Below are 18,341 nucleotides of genomic sequence, written 5' to 3'. Positions count from 1 at the left end.
AGTTATACCATATCTAAATAAATCATATGTTGTATTAAAATTATTTTACACCCAAAAATTTAACTTTTATAAGTGTATCTGTCGATTACAGAAAACATTGATAATCTAACAGTAAAATGGTGGCGTGTTTTAAAGGCTGGTATACAAAGGAGCGCAAGAGGCCAATGTAATTTAAATACAAATATGTTATTTGTTTATAAAATTTAATCTGTAATATAGTTTATTACGCTGCTTTTCGTGGTTAGAATAAAATTACTCGGTGGTTTTGTCAAATTAGAAAAAAATACGATAAAAGTATAAAGTTTAAAAAAAAATTTAAAGTATTGATGAAAAAAAACTTTATATATTTGAAAATATACAAAGTCTGCAAAGTAAATATTTATGAGGTACATATTATTTTTTACGTTTTGTAAAAATGAGTCCCCGTCTTTAGTTATAAATTACTGTTGTCGCTATCTCTGAAATTATCAGTTATTTATATCTACTAATATTTTATAAATCGCATTGAAATAAATTTGTAACGTTTTAAGTTAGAATACAAAATAAGACATGTAGTCTTTTAATTATATGAAGAAAAATTTAAATGACTAAATAATTTCAAATTAATTTGAAGATTATTGAGTTGATTTATCATCAAGAATAGATATTCATAGACTAGCTTTCAAGGTATCGCTCATGGGATTCAGCTCTTCACAGACTTTGGTTTCTGTGGAATTATTTCTGTTTTTCAACTCCAAATTTTTAGCTTCATTCCCCTTTGCCGACACCACTTCTTTAACAGTCGCTATTTTCTCTTGCGCTCACAGTTATAACCACTCTTCTCCTGCATCATCCTAACCGTATCCTCGTCGTCGTTCTAAAGAGATGGATTCTAGAGTATTCTTCAGTACAATAAACTAGATATATGCTTCAAGATAGGGTTGTTTTCAGCTCCCCGATGTACTTTCTGTGATATTTGGTTACCACTCCATCCCATGTTATTACTTAAGTAACATTTCTTGTCCATGATTTATGTATATGCCCCGTTCATTTGCAAACAGGTCATGTTTTCTTAGTTTATCATTCTCAAATATAGTAAGTCGATCCTAGTTGGTTATACAACTTCAACTTTAAAAATTTTTTTTTTCTTCTTGTCAAACACAAGAATATCGGGCTTATTATGAGTCACCTTAATACTAGTGAATATTCTCGTATCTACTCTTATTTCTGCTTGATCATTTTCCATGATCTCTTGTACTGAGTATCCACGTATTTTCTTTGTCTTCTTAACCCATATTTAATACATAGTAAGAGATGAATGCATCTAACTACCTCGTTGTGTCTTTTCATGTAATCAAAACCCAGAATTCCATCGCACTTGGTAGCTAAATGATCCACGGTCTTCCTATTAAGATCCACAATGGGGACATTGTCCCTCTTGTCCCCAGAAAATATTTCTATCCTGTAGGAAGCAGTAAATTGCTTCGGATATAGCCTGATTGTTTCATTAAACAAAGTCAAAAGAGTCTTTAATGCATACTAAATCGTTTTTCCTGGCTTTAAACAACTTTTCATTTTTGTATTTAACTCGATTTTGTTGTAAAGCGCTTCTTTTTGGATTCTTTAGCATCTTCAGGGTTATCTCTTATACAAAGTTACACCTAATTTTTATATACTCTTTGATTGTGAACAAGTGAGATTTGCTCTCTGCCCTTACTTTAAGTATCGCTGCCCGTCTTAGTTAGCTATTACTAGAGTCATCTAATGTTTTATAAATATTCAGAGGATTATTTTGCTTCTATCTCTGATACTTATGAGGTCTCAACCTTTTTATGATCTAGGTAGGTGTGGCATCCCACATGTCAAACATATTATTTAGGCATTTCTTGATTTGTTTACCCCGTTATCAAAAAATCAAAAAATTATAAAAGCAAATTCCATACTTAGGGATATGGAAGATAATCATAATAAACATTTTAAGTTTAGATACATCTTTAATAGAATTGTATCTCAGAAGGAAATAGAATTGTATATACTCTTTCCTTCCAGGCTGGCTGTAGATGGACCTGGTAATGATAATTACCTGTCGAATTTCAATTTTACCTTTTAAATTCTATTGGTTCAAATTTAAAAAGTTCTACATAATAATTTTATTCCTGAACTGCATGTTTGTTTTTAGCTTGAGTCATATTCTTACCATTTAATTGATGTTTGGACATTTTTTCAAACTTATGTAGAATCTCATTTCTTACTTTTTTATAAGTCTCTCTTTCTAATAAAATAAAAATAAAAAATTAATATATATATTTATGACAAAATTATATTTTAAATATAGTTTTTAATCATATTAATTATAAGCAATTTAGCTTTTCGACTTTTAGAATTTGGGTCAAAAACGCCCCTTCAGAGGGTGTTCATTAATTTTTTTAGCCCCGAAAATAAAGTGCTTAAATAGGAGAAGCAATCATTAGCACTCAAATTATTTGCATCTTTTAATAATAAAAATACCAAATAATTAAAAATTTATGTATAAAATCAAATGTTAAAGAATAATGTCTTATTAAACTATATATTTTAAATTAGTTATACATTTTTTTTATACAATTTTTGATGAAAAAAAATTGTCTTAATTTAACAATATGTATTTAATTTTTCAATATCTATATCATATTTTTTTTTTTGTGTTTGTTATCATAAAAATAAGATTTATGTAGAAAATTTCCTTTCATAATTAACAAAATAAAAAAAAATCGGTACTGTAAAAAATACATCACATTTTAAAAAGTCATAATAACTTAATTCAAATTAATTTTTATAAATAAATATATTTTTATTTATTATTTTTATTACCATTAGTGCTCATTAATTTTTGTCTCCTGCTTACTCCTCCTTTTGTTGCATTTCATTTTATCGATTCGAAAAAATAAATCGTACACCCTCAAATGCGGGGCTGTAAGTTCTCTTTAGTTTATATATGGAAAATTTTTAATTTGGTGTAATGGAAATTAAAAACCGTTTATTTTATCAAAAATCTGCAACTCGAGATCAGTCATACTTATGTTTCCATTGTTTTACGTCATTTTCTAACCTTTTAATTATTCTTTTAGAGTGTAAGATTTTTTTTTTGATGGGGGTAAATTTTCAAAAAATTTAAAAAAAATTTCAAATATTTATATCAATAAAACAGATCTACATATAGAAGAGATCCATGGTATTTTCTTGAAAAAGATTTCTTAAACCATAATACAGATAGTATAAAAAAACGAAATTTCTTGTTATCTTTACATCTTGTGTCTTAAATTGACTTATCCTACACAGTATGTATAAAAAATATTTAAAAATAATACAAATTTTAGGAGAAGTAATACTTACAGTTCCGCATTTGAGGATGTACGATTTAATTTGAACCGTAAAAATTAAGTGCAAAAAAGAAGGAGCAATCAAAGGACAAAAACTACTCAGCTCCTATGAAAATTCAAATACCAAATAAAGTCGCTTGAAGAAAAAAAAAATTTACAGATTAAAATGCTATAATCATTTTAAATATTAAGCATTATATACACTTCCTATTTTTGTGATTTTTTTTTGTTGGTTCATTGTAAACAAGATTTTCTTCATACTCCCTTTTTTTATTAACAAACAAGTACTAAAAGAAAAATTTAACATGTATTCTAGTATCTAAACAGATTTTTTGATTAAAAAATGTGACAAAATATGTTAATCTAATTCAAAATATGTAGTTCAATTTAGTCATTTTTTTTAAATTGGATGTTATATATAAGTATATGTATATTTGGTGTTTTTTAATGTTTGAAGATGCAAATAATTTGAGCGCTAATGTTTATTTTCCATTTTATGCACCTATTTTTTCTGGGTACGGAAAAATATAGTAAAAACCTCTCAGAGGAGCATTTGGACCTACCAATTATATATAGAAGTGTAGAAAATACATAGCACTGTAATGATTATGACTACTATATTAAATCAAATTTCTGTATTTAAAAATATTTTATTAAGTTTGTTTATCATAATAAGTCCTTAGTAACTTTTGTCCTTTTCTTGCTCCTCCTTTTTTGCACTTCATTTTTAAGGTTTAAAAAAATCGTACACCCTCAAATGCTGGGTCTGCTAGTTCTCAAAGGCCTAAATACGATATAAATATTTTGAAGAAGTTTGTTACAAATTAAATAGCAACTAGGCAAATAATAAGTGAATTAAATAACTATTAAAAATGATAGATGTGCAAGCTTTAGATAAACTTTGCTTAATTTTTACTTTAACACTCCTAGCAGTATAAATATAGAATTACTTATTTTAGGCCTTGTTTTTCGAAAGCTTAAGCGGAAAAAAATGTGGAGAAGTGAAAATAGAAGAACAAAGTCATAATAAATAGCATAGCCACCAAATATAAAAAGATCATTTTTTCGGTTGGGTAAAAATTTCCTCTCTCACTTATTACATATTGATCAAGACTTATCTTTATTATACATTCCAATGATAATGTAGAAAAATATCTATCAAATTCTATATAAACGTTAATATACAAAGTAATTACATCGCGAAACCGATATTTTTTCAAAATTTTTTATTTATGAATAAAAATATTTGTTATCACATAAAATTAATTTTATTTTTTAATCAATGTACATTAATCAGCGTTATTATGCATATACGACATGTTTTGACCGTAAAATTCGACGGATTAGTAAAAAAACAAATCTATATATACTAAAGAATAATAATAATTAAGCCTAGAATCTGTTTATGACAACTAAAACTGATTAGGAACATGTTTAACTATAAGAAAACTAGATTGTAGTGACAAAATAATAAAAGATATAAAAATACTCTTACAAATTTTGACTTATATTAAGAACATATTATATGTAAATATATCATTATAAAGATTTTTTAGTTTTTTCTGTAAAAGTTATAGAACTAGATCTTAATACGAGTATTTTTTGAACTATGTTTATTTTAGTTTGTTCCTTTCCGCTCTGGGCGCTTTGAATTTGAAACATGGGAAAAAAAATTAAAATCCTGTATTTGTACTGACAAGGAAGTCTAAGTGAAAATTAGCCCAATAATTTACATCTCCCACTCTATTCGACAAAAGAAATTTTAAGTGAAAAATTTGAAAAAGCAGTAGAATTTTGTTAAATTTAATTTGAATGTAAACAACAAACATCTTCTAATTTAACTAGATATAAAAATCAAAAGTTCATATTGCAAAATTTTTTACTATTTTAACAAACATTTAAACCGTAATACATTTAAATTGTAGTTCTAACACGAAAAGCTGTACAAAAACCTTTAAAAGGATGAATCAAGGTTTATTTGAAGTCTATTAAAAAATTAGTTTTATCTAGCACTATCGATTTTACCTTTTTACATTACGATATCACAAATTCCTAAATCATATTTTACATGAAAGCATTATGTAATAAAAACAGGTTTTAGATTTTTTGTGACAAATTCTATGTTTTGCTATTATATCATACGTTCACTTTTTTAAAATTTTTTGTTTTTTTATTATTATTATTGTTAGTATATTTTTTATTATGATTAAATTGTTTGCAAATTATTTAAAATTAGTGTTTAAATAAATAATAATTCAATATGTATTAAAAAATTTAATATCATCAAAAAAAATCCCGCACGTCGCCATTTAATTTAATTAAAAGAATATAAATATTAAAAAAATCTTCGAAATACTAATTATAATAACTTTTGTACATCGGAAATAAAATTGTAAATATATGCATTTACAATTTATACGTTAGGTACTATGCTTTATTTTAGAAATTTACAATATGTACTTGTAAATGCTTAATTTTTCTTTACAAACCCCATCTTCTGCTAAAAAGTATCCTATAACTAATTTGTTTTGTCTGTATATGCATTAAATTTTCAGAAAATGTCTTAATAAAATACCTCAAGTAAATTGTAAATCTCCTCCCCCCCCCCCAAAAAAAAAATATGTTAAAACTGCACAAAATATAAATTCATCTATTTATTATTGTAACTTTAAACATACAATACGAATTTTGTAGATTTGGGAATGCTAAAGATATGAAACCTCAAATGGTTGATTAATTCATATCTAGCCATTTGGGGTGCTAAATCTTTCATATCAAAAAAAAAACTTCTATAATATTAGTATATATCACGCAATTTAAAATTAATTATTTATTATGTTTGTTTATGTTTATCTTATTATAAATGTTCTAAATTCACTAGAGTGGCAAATTTTTTAAAAATTCTCTTTTGGAAATCGAAATATTAACTGAAAAGAAAAAAATTGAGAAGCAACTTAAATATGATTTAAATAAACATGAAATTTTCTAATTATACGCTGGAAAATTTATTAACACAAAAAAATAAAAATTTATCATGGAATTAATTATAATATGTAAATGTGTTTTTTTTAAGAAATTAAAAAGCTTTTCGTACAATATAACCCCCTATATTGAGCCTTAAGATTCTTAAGATGTAAAGTAATTAGCTTTGACGGGGTTATGATATTTGTAATACGTTAAGAAAAACGTTGGTTTTGAAATATTTGGGGGAAACACATTATAAATTAATGTTATATTTTATTAATTTATACGGATTTTTAAAAAATTTTGGTTCATATATGAATCCAAGTTAGAATTATAAGTATCAAAGAGCAATAATTGTATAATTTTTTGTATTATAATAGTTGAAGACCCTTGTTGAAAAGAAAGGTTATATTGTTTATGAAAGAAACACACGGCCCACATTTGTATTTTATTTGATTACTACAAAGTGATTTTTATATTTCTTCTAATATTTACGTCTTTATTTTTTTATTATATTATTATTAAGAGTAGCGGGTTGTATAACATATCATTTGCGTTATGTTTTATATTTCGTTTGTTCTATTAAAATTGGGGATATCTGATTAAGCTTAAAAGCCAATGTGGTAAATATACGTATTACTCTTTCTCGTTTTTTAACATATTAACTTTATATAATATTAGATAAGATGAAAGAAGAATGTTTTTTATTTAGTTTTATTTTGCATAAATTATACTATGTATTCCTACTTATTATCATTTAACGCTTTTTTTCCTTTTTAAATCTAAAAAATTTTACCCACAAAATTTTGCGTTTTATTGTCTATATCAACCTTATAATCTGTGTGTCTTGTATCGCTAAGACTTTACTATTTTTCTAAAGCTTTTTATGATTGTGTAAATTAATATCTTTATTGATGTTGTTTTAGTTATTCTGATATTCCTAGCCTTCAAACACAAACCTCTTCTTTGTATTTTTTTTTTAAATATAAGAATGTACAGCATTTTTTAGAAAAAGGTCTATCATTTATAAACCTTAGCCAAAGTATTTTTTGTTTGGTTATTCATTGGCTCGTTGGTCGTTATCGTAAGACATTTGACAGATGATATTTATGACACCCGTTGTTGTGATGTAATTCCTAATACCAGACGTTGCACCACAAAATTCTCTATAAATGTGTATTAACAAGTGTTTTAAAGCTTCATGACATAAAGTACTTAGGATGGTGTTGTGTGCCCCTAATATGACTAGAGTAAGGTCAATAGATAAGCTTTCTTAATTATTTTATCAAAAAAGACAGCGTGTGGTATGCTCATCTACATTGTAATTTTCACTGAGGGTTAATCTTTGTTATCATTATTCCTCTATATGCCAAAATTAGAATAAAGTTAAATTGAAACTCAAAATAATAAAATATAAACATTTATAACTAATTTTTTCAGTTATACTATTGGGTTTACAGTTAAGAGCCAAATAAAATTCAGTTGTACTAAAATATTATCTAAGTCACAAGAAATGATAGAAAATCACATTTAATATTTGTAGAATTTATAACTATACTACTAGAGAAATTTTTATAACTTTCATAGGCTTGGTTTCGCCGCCCAAGATTGACTTTTAAACAAAATAATTCAATTTAAATTATTGCTAACTGTCATAGTAAGAAATATCTTTTTTTTGCCAACTTAGACCTATTTGCTCAATTTTTTTTTTGACACGAGACTTCTACCCGTAGTAATTTTGGTTAGCAACTAACTACTAAAAAGATACAAAAAACAAAAGAATATAGCACATTACATTATAACTCCTTTTCTGACTTAGTATTCTGAATTGTTAAATTAGTATATATTTTGACAGAAACAACTATTCATCTATCTTTATTTCTTTCATTTGAAGGGTCCTTGTTATATAGATTGCGTTTTTTATTTTAAAATCATTTTGCTTTTAATGCACGTGATGGGTTAAATAATTAAATTTGTATTGCTTAAAAATATTGATCTTGTTATATTCTCCAAATAAAAAGCTTATGTTAATAAAACCATTTATTTTCGTCTTTTATAAATATTCCGGATATTTTGCTTAACTCAAAAAGATAATAGATTTTTTTAAGACGAATGTTGTTGTTGTTTTTGAAAATATTACAAATTTTACATAAACAAACATGGTAAATCAAAGTGAAAAGAAACGTTATTAGTAAGTCCTCTTCAATTTTATGATATTTATAGCGATACCTTGTACAATAAAACATTTTGATGAAAATTGGTTTGTATATAGCTTGTTCTAGTGTCTTTTTAATATAACTACTATGTTTAACTCTATTAAATAAGAGACTGGAAGAAAATTACAAAAAATATTTTTTTTACAAATTTTACGGCATACTGCTCAAAAAGATAATATATAAGGAACCCATATATAAAAACTTAATCGAAAAGATGTATTTTTATATTTCAATTGCAAATACGTTAAATGGTAGAAATTTGAATTCTATTACTTTTCATTACAAAGAAGTATTATTAAATTTATATTTTTTATAAATAAGCTTTACTCTCTTAGGAAATATATTGTTAAAAATATATAATTTTAAACTTTGCTTTTTTATTTCACTTGATCGTTTAGTACATTGATTAAATCATTAATTAAAAGAATATTATTATTTATAATATTCAATTTTTCGTTCTGACTCAATAAATTTTTTATTTTTAGTGAAATATATTTCCAATTTGCTGCATTACTTGCATCGTTTTTAAATTCACTTTTGAAATTTTCAATTAAAACATTAAAATAATATTTCTTACAATTTTTTCTTATGTTTTCAGTGATATATTTTTTGAGGTTAAATATGAATTGTTCTCTTAAGTTATATCTATATATGTTTATAAGATCTATACTTATATTCATTGAAAAAAGTTTCAAAGCACAGCCACTAACAGATTTTTCAATGTTTTCTATACCTTCATGTTCAATTTTCTTTGTTTTGACTTCATTAAATATGTTTTGCAAATTACTATTTATAATTTTATTATAAATAATGTTCAAATCATTTTCTAATTGGCCTTTGGGGTGTAATTGTTTTATAGCTTTAATGTTTTCCTGTTTTATTTTGCTTTTAACTGTATTTTCCCATAGTATTTTTCTTAAAATTCCACTATATGTTTCTATCCTAATTGGATCAAGTCCTAAATTTGTTATAACTTGATCTTTTTCGAGTTGATAATATACCGATGTAAACCGATTAATGATAAATATATCTTTATATTTTGTGAATAAAGCAGTTGTACTGCAGATTTTTTGTTCTACTTCTTTTTTATATTTATCAAAATTATTATTATGAATTATTGCTATATCCTCACAGGTTTTTATTAGGTTAATATTGAATTTTGGGCTATTACATCCAAATTCCTTTTTCTTGTTTAGTATTCCAATATCTTTTAATATTTTAAATAATATAACATTACATACATTCTCATTATTAATATAGTTTTCTGTTTCTAATAATAAACAAAAAGCTATAAAATACAAGTCCGTTGTGTAAAAATATTTTTTTAAACTTGTTGCAACCCTATTAGTTAATTTTTTCTTATTCAGTCCATTGTCTGTATCATTTCCAATTATCGTACTTACAGTATTTTGGTCTATTATTGTTATGTCCAACAATAAGTAACCAAATATTATATTTAGAGCTGATCCTGGTTTGTTTAAAATTCTTTCAACAAGGAATTCTATTTTGTTATTTAATACTATCAATTTGTAAAACATATTAATGCCTAACGTTTTTTTTGTATTTTCGAGTCTTGATAAGATTGTTTGAAATTCCATTAAGCAATCCTTGCAAATATTTCTCTTATTTATAACTTCGTCTAAATTATTTTCTATACAATAAGAATAATACATGGCGTTTATTTTTATGGTAACAACCTCTTTTTCTATTTCTATTTTAAAATATTGTTTATGATAAGATATTTCAACTGCATTATTTGTAGATTGTATTGTTAATATAAAGTTAGGGATTTGACCCAGATCAAAATTTTTATAAGATAACTTGTAAATATCAATTAGTCTCTTAAATGTTTCATTCTGAGTTTCATTCTGTATTTTAAATTTTGTATTAACTAAAGAATAAAACTCATCAATACAAAATTCAAAGAAATAACGCATATTACCTAGGTCAATCCGTAAACAAAAATAATACTTATTAGTTGAAACTATTTTATAGTAGTAAACAGATGACTGGGAAGTTTTCAGATTACAATTATTTTGGGGATTTTTTATTTCGGAAATAATTTTTTGCAATTCATCATCTGTATCACAAATATTTTCGTAATATATATTAAAAAAATTATCCTCTATTTTTCTTGCAGTGTTTAATATTTTTAGTTCGTCTATTAGTTTTTTCATAATGAGATAATTGTTATAATCATATACACCATATAAAAATATAATGGAAAAATTGTTAAAAATAATCATTATTGTTTCTATATTCTTCTCCATTTCTATAATAATGTCATTAGAAGTTTTTTCCTCTACTTTAATATCAAAGCATCCATAATTTAATGTTAATCTACGATCAACTCCTGTATTCCGTATTCTAAATTTGATGTTTTTATCGTATACATCGTAGCTTGCAAATATACTTACGTTTATATTTTGTTCAGATATATCAAAGAATATGTAATCTCTATTTTCTATCTTTATCATAAGCATATCTTCAATTCTTACTAATAAAGTTTGATTTGTTTTAACAAACTTAATCATAATAAATATTTTCACGATATTCATATTGGGGAAGCATAGTATAATGCATATAAATTTAAATTTAAATCATTTTGTTATTTTATAAATATGTCATCTTATAAAACAAGCTAAAAATAATTAGTATTTGGCTTAAAACAACATTTTACATAAATATATACTCTAAGTCAACTTTGATATTGATCAAACCACCGATCACTCCTTTTAACAATAAAATTTTATATTACATGTACAGGATTTTTGTATATATTTGTAAATAGATTAATATTGGAGAAAAAACAAAGAGAACAGATAAAACGAATTGTTTCATTTGGGAGCGTAAAATGATGTATTGATCAATATCCAATGTGTTTAAAAACGAAATTGGCACACTCAAGATAGTCATTGGAACGTTGTTAGAAACTTAGTTTTTCAAATAAAATTTTCCTGCTTAAAATTCTTTAATTAAAAATTTTTCTTTTATCCGTAAGATGATTTTCATATAATATTTGTAAATATAATAATTCGCATGATATATTTACTCGACGCTGCAAATTACTTCTTTTTATGTTTTAAGTAAAGAAGAAGTGACGTTTTAATGATTTGTTGGTGTCAACGATGACCTATTATATTTGTTTGAAATTTTTGCTACAAACTATTTTGTATTTTCACTAATCCACTTGAGCTAATATTTTCAAAAATTGTGCTGCAGAAACAATAAGTAAATTTTATTAAGGTATGCTTAGTGTTACTTATACTTCTCATTTTTCCAAGAATAGGTTCCGCGTTAGCGTCTCCTACTTGTAGGTAGCTTCCGGCTCCATAGTCCTTTCCACATCGGTTTGTCTCATCTCCGTTGTCAGTCCAGATAAATGCTCTATCATCTTTAATTTCGTGATCATTGGATGTAGCTTCTACCTTCTTGGTGATTTCGAGTCTTGTGGTATAATATTTTTGAAAATAATTCACTATGCCGTCCCAAGAGATTACGTAGAGAATTATTTCTGTTTTAAAACCAAATATTAAGCCCAATTCGTTTGTAGAAACATTAATACTATTATATAATACTAATCTACTAAAAATAAGTATGAAAGAAAAGGAGTTCAGTGCAATAAAGCATAAATCTGAGGAATATGTTTATTTATGAAGGAAATATAAATCATTTTCTAAATATGCTATAAAAATCGAATATAAGTCTTAAACAGCATTATAAGATTTGAGATAATGAATTGATGTAAATTACTATAATCTGAAAAAAAAAATTTGTAAAATTCAAACATTCAAACATAATATATATTTTTTAAAAAAACTTCCTTGATACTCCTTTCGTTTAGTATCACGCAAAGAAGTCTGACTAATTTTCAATAATAATCTATTTTTGTGTGCAGTCATAATCTTGAAAATGTATGTATATACCTATTATTGCACACATGCTCCAAAGGCCCATGTTGATAACTTTTTATACAATATAGACTAAAATTTAAACAAAAAAATAAAAATTGTTACAACACTTAAAGTGGACAATAGAAAAATTTAATTTTGAGAATAAAGACTTTCCATAAGTTATATTTCTGATTGTAATTAAAGCTCAAATTATAAAAAAAAGTGGTCAAAATCATTTACTCATCCTTCTCTGCCTTGTTTTTGATATTCTCTACTCGTCCATTCGGTATTCTGAAAGATGCTTATAAAATTTTTTGACAAAGAATTGTTCATATTGGTAAGTGCAGTCATCAATTTAAAGCTTTGTTAAACATTGCTTCGTTCTTAGTATTTTGCCATATAAGTAAGCTCGAGAAGATTTTTTAATTATTAGGGTCAATACGTTTTAGATAAAAGTCAAAAAACGATCACCAGTTCATAAAGAGAACGTAAAATATATACAATTTTAAGAAGATAAAATATAATTTACTGTTTTTAGTAACGACACATGATTAATTGCTGACTTATTCGCATTTTGAATATCGGAATAAAAATTTACAATAGTGTAAAAAAAAGTAATAATTGTGGTCGCGAGCGTTAACCCGTGCAGGCGTTTATCCCCTTTTAAAACCTAAAAAAATAAGAAATAAAAAGTACACAGATGAATTTTTAATTATATTAAAATGTCAGAGTTTTAAAGACTAGTTATAAAAGATATTTATATACCTCTTCCAATTAATTTTATAATCTCTTGTTTGAGTAACTTTTAATAATCATTCTGTATGTATAAACATAATATTATTTAGTTTTTAAGTTTTGATATTATTTTCGAAGTCCTTAGCTACAATGATTCTGTCACAAAATTCAAAGTTTTTCTTTGAGATATGGACGAATGAACGACGACCCATTCTTGATATGTAATTCGTATCAAAAGAACAAGTTTAGTTTTTTCTAAGAAAACTAACCGATACATCTCTTTTATTTTATATCGCATTTTTTTCATGCTATCATTTGAAGACTCGTTCAGATTTTGCGTAAAAACAGAATTAAATCCGAGTATTTGTATATAAAAATGAATTAAAAACTGCATTTCGTACTATATTTGGTTGTATTATAGTTGTAGACGACTTTATTAAGATGTTTCAGCCATTCATGTTAATCCTCGGTTCTAGATTTTTAATAGCTAGCAAACATTCTTACAATACGTATTTTTGAATAGTCGATATAAATTTTAGTTAAATATTTCTATTTGCACTTATGATTGTGGGTGACGCGGCTTACTATGTTTTTGAACAATAACAAAGTTTCTTTTTATAGAAATTACAGAATTTTTATACAATATCGCTTTGATGGATCTTGTAAGCACAATAATCATATTGCAAAATGATAAATTTGTGTATTTTTTGTACCCTCTTGTCCCGTTTTACTTGTTAATGGTATGCCCCAAGAAAACTCGGATATACATCTATTATCTTTAAAATGTAACAACACATAGTTGAATTTTTACAACACGTCATATCTATACAATCTATTACATTTTTAAATTGTTTTAGATTTCCTTATACCGTTTTGAGCCTTTTTTTCTAAGGTTGCAATTGTCGACACTTGATGCATTCGGAGATGACTTTTTTATATATAATCCTAGTGATTTAATTAAACTCTTAATTTCTGATGCTTTAACCCTTTAACGTTTTTATGAGGAAGCACGTCGAAAGCTTTACATTTAACTTTCATATTTTTGAACTGTCTTCTATGAACATCCTTAAGTGGTTTTTACTGGCCTCATCCCTTAAATAAGGTACCATTTATAAGAAGGCAATTTTATGCTTTTTTAATCGTTTTTTGTTGCTTTCTAATCAACCTCATTATGTCTGCCTTGTAAATTTATGAAGGATTTTTGTAATCAACAACAATCCTGAGAGGAAGATCATCTTATAAAAAAAAGAACAAAAAATGATTTATCCAATCAATAACACACTACGAGTGATTTCTTTATATGAAAATTTATATCCTTTTTGTATGCCAAGGTCTAGTGGTATGGTTACGAGTTTCCTTCTCATGAGCCGTGAAACGAATTCGGTTCTGGCAATTATTTATTTAATTAGAGAATATTAGGTAGAATCATATGTAAAGAAAACTCAGGATGTCAAAGCCTGCTAGGATTTACGCGTGCGATGTTGAAAATTCAGAGTATCAAATCTTGCCCTGGATGACAATTTCTAGTACAACGCTCGCACGTGACAATATATATCTAAGATGTAAAAGATAGGTTAATAACATTAAAAGTGGTGGTTTAAATGGAAATAACGTGATTGTAAAAATAATCATAAAAAACAGGTGATAATATTTGGAACGAAATCATGTTCCAAATAAGTCAAATATCTTGACAAAAAACATCCGTTTTGGCTTATTATGAGTTCCTAAAAAAGAAGTAGGGAAGATTACTGGTTTAAGAAGAGGGGCATGTTTGGATATTAAGTGTAAACCAATCAAGAGAAAAAATCCTATATAAGATTTTTTGGAATATTCTAAGGCAGTAACAGATGTCTATGATAAATAATGTCGGAAAAGGCGGATCAATAAATGAAATTTAGATTATTGACATTTTTAAATTACTCTTCTATGATTGTGCGTAAACACACGTGAACAATAATCTGGTATTTGAATACCTTATGATTTATATTAGAAATATTATTTTTGTAACCAAATAAAATATATCAAGAAAGTTTTAAGTTAATCGCCTCATGTGTGGTCGTGGCTATAAATAATCTTTTTGTCAGTACTATAATGCTAATCTTAGATATTTAAAGGCAAATCAATTTTATATTTATTATTGTATATTTAGTGTAGTAATATCTATATTTTTATCGTTTTATATTCTAATTTCTTAAAAATTTTGAAAACCTGAATTGTAAATAACGTTGAATTGAATGCATAAATTTTATTGATCAATTATTTTTCTAATTCACATTTGTTAAATTTTCATTAAAACCACCTAATGGTATATTTTTTATAGGTTTATATAGATATATTTACCATATCTTGCAATGTATTAACCGTCAAAATTAGGATTATGCTGAAGGAAAAAAATAAAATTTAAAAGACCGTTTTTACATGATGAACAGTTTATTCATAAAAGTTCTTATTGAGGACTTGATTAATCTTATTATAAAAATGTATACACTTACATGATCTTTTGTAAACGATGTCTAATTTTCTTTTGATTAAGTATAACACCTTTCTTATATTACGATAGTATTCGATGTTATTATTTGGAAATGAGATTGCTTCACTCTCAATATATTTAAAAGCTTCAAATATTGGTATAAATTTGAATATAGACATAATTTTAATGTTATAGCTAGTAATCTGATTTTTAGTATTTATCGAGTATTTCTTTAAGTTGCCGTAATTTACCTTTGTTTCAAAAATTATGTTAAAATCTTTAAATATATCTAAAAATTCTAATATCAAGGAATAAATACCAGGAGGTACTTCGAAAGTTTTTAATTGATCATATATTTTAGGAAATTGCACTCTATGTAGATTCCGAATGTACTCAAAAAATTTATAAATTTTTTTATTATATGCAAGTATTATAAAATTATCTTGAATATTGTTTTTTGTTGTTTTACAGGAGTATTTAATTGCATCAATCATTAGATTTTGTTGTTTTTTGATTTCTGATATTTTTTTCCTACAATTCATAAAAACTTTTGGTGATAAAGAATTTTCATAATATTTTATTGTATTTAAGGCTTTTATGTTGCTAGGGCCATCACTACAACTTTTATTTGTCTCAGTAAAATTAGCTTCTTGAGTTGCATTAGAAAAGACAACAGAAGCTACATTCTCTATAGAGCTTCTTATTTCTGATGTCGAAGTAGGATCTTCTTCTAAATGTGATAATATATTTTCAAGCTCTAAAAGATCCATTTCTGAAATTGAAAATGTATCAGTATTATGTGATTTAAAATTTTTTCGAGTTCTTCATATGGTGATATATCATCACAAATATATAATCCATAACTGATATTCGGTTGAAAATGTCTTTCTCTTTTGTATTTATCTTTATCTTCAACGATAAATAGTTGAGTTGCATATATTATATCAAAAAACAATGTCATTTTAAGGGCTGGTTTTGAAAGAATGTAAAATTTTTGCACGCATATAAAAAATTTAAAAAACAAAATTTTTAATGCTAGGTTTTCATAATTAAGGTTTTAGTATTTAACAAAATAAAACTTGAGGAATATGTCAGATGTTAATAACGTTTTATAATATCTGGTATTAAAAAATGACTTTTTTAATATATTAAAACAAAAAAAAACATGACATAAAGACTTATTTGGGCTTCACATAACTATGCTAAAGTTATGGTTGCATCTATTTTAGCCTCCGAAGATTTAAAAATATATTAATCATTATGTTATTTTTTAATTATTGGTTTTTCATGCTATATATCTAGAAGAACAGCGGGTTTATAAATATTATAAATGTCATTCTTTTATTTACAGTCAAAAAATCAGTATTCAGTAATACAACGTTTTTTGACGTTTCTTTAAGACTTTATAGATAAAATATTCTTTTATCAAGCATAAAACATCTAATTTTATAAAAATTGTCATAAATAGATACTACGTCACAAAAAAATTGTGTTAAGGAGATATAATTATTCATATTAGTATTACAAATGAAGTTATTTGTTTACTTTCGAAACAGAAAGTGTATTATTCATTGTTTTTATATTTATTAATCATTGAATTGAATTTTTACATATAAACATTATAATTTGCGTATTATGCTAATTTTTAAAAAAATTGTTATAATGTAATATATGCATAACATCGACCTTATATTACTAGATATTCGCACAAGGAAGCCGAAAATGAGATGTTTAAAAAATTTGATGTTAAAAGTATGATATAAATATACTATTTTTACATAATGGCATAGGATGAAATATTAATTAAAATTCAAAATACATTGAAAAGACTAAGTTATTCTACAAATAAAGTTCTAAATTAATTAGTATTCTTTAATAGAACTCTAATAACATTTAAAAAGTTGGAAGACACTCACAACTCAAGAAAAATAAAAACTATTTAGTTGACTATTCCTAAATTCGGATGTATCATAACGATTATGAAAATTCTAAAATTTCAGAAGTAATGTGAAGATCATAAGTTGTTCTTTATATATAACAATTCTTTTAATAATTTTACAGACGTCCGGATGTTATATTGTAAAAACATATTCTTAGTTAGACCTAAAAGAATATTTAATTGCGTAAATGTAACTCAATAAATTTTTGGCAATTAATGGCAGATTTATCAGGATATCTATACATTCCACGTTAAGAACAAAGATTTTGGTTTTTTGAAATTAACTATGATGATAAATGTTATTTTTGAACTAATTGGCCCATAAAACACTCATTGATATTTAATTTGTTAATATCAATGGAGAGAAAATTAAAACTTAGTTACTAAAGTATGTCTAATAATTGTAAAAAAAAATAATTTTGAAAACAAGCATTCAAAACTACCTGAAAATGTATATAATAGTGTACAAAACTTAATAGAAAAAATAGGATATTGATATTAAAATTATACAACATCATACGTATGCTTTATAAAGTCTCATGAAACCTTTATATAGTACTTATAATATGTTTACGTAATATTCGCATGGAATATTTGCTAATGTTTTATACTTTAAGCAAATAACATATAAATTTAAGCACATATTATAATAAAAATTATATGTATATATATTTTAAGTATTATAAATTTAAATGAGATCAACTGTCAAAATTTAAGAAAACTAAAAAAGAGATTAAATATAGAAATGTTTCATTAGATCTAGTTATTTAACACGCTGACTACCAT

At 25.1% G+C, this 18,341-nt stretch overlaps 2 protein-coding genes across 2 annotated transcripts; both read right to left on the bottom strand.

Annotated features, from left to right (window-relative positions):
• Positions 1-8,895: 8,895 nt before the first annotated feature.
• On the bottom strand, positions 8,896-11,076 carry VNE69_05258 (uncharacterized protein; the record flags this gene model as incomplete). Its single annotated transcript, XM_065473742.1, has 1 exon — positions 8,896-11,076. One exon carries the CDS (start codon positions 11,074-11,076, stop codon positions 8,896-8,898), a length of 2,181 nt encoding a protein of 726 aa, XP_065329814.1.
• A 4,500-nt stretch (positions 11,077-15,576) lies between these two features.
• VNE69_05257 (uncharacterized protein) lies at positions 15,577-16,386 on the bottom strand (the record flags this gene model as incomplete). Its single annotated transcript, XM_065473741.1, has 1 exon — positions 15,577-16,386. The coding sequence occupies one exon, from the start codon at positions 16,384-16,386 to the stop codon at positions 15,577-15,579; it is 810 nt and encodes a 269-aa protein (XP_065329813.1).
• Between the last annotated feature and the right edge of the window lie 1,955 nt (positions 16,387-18,341).

This window comes from Vairimorpha necatrix, chromosome 5, assembly GCF_036630325.1.
Source record: "Vairimorpha necatrix chromosome 5, complete sequence".
In the NCBI taxonomy this organism is placed as follows: domain Eukaryota; kingdom Fungi; phylum Microsporidia; family Nosematidae; genus Vairimorpha; species Vairimorpha necatrix.
The sequence above is the reverse complement of the archived record's forward strand: the minus strand, read 5'-3'. Positions and strand labels throughout refer to the sequence as shown.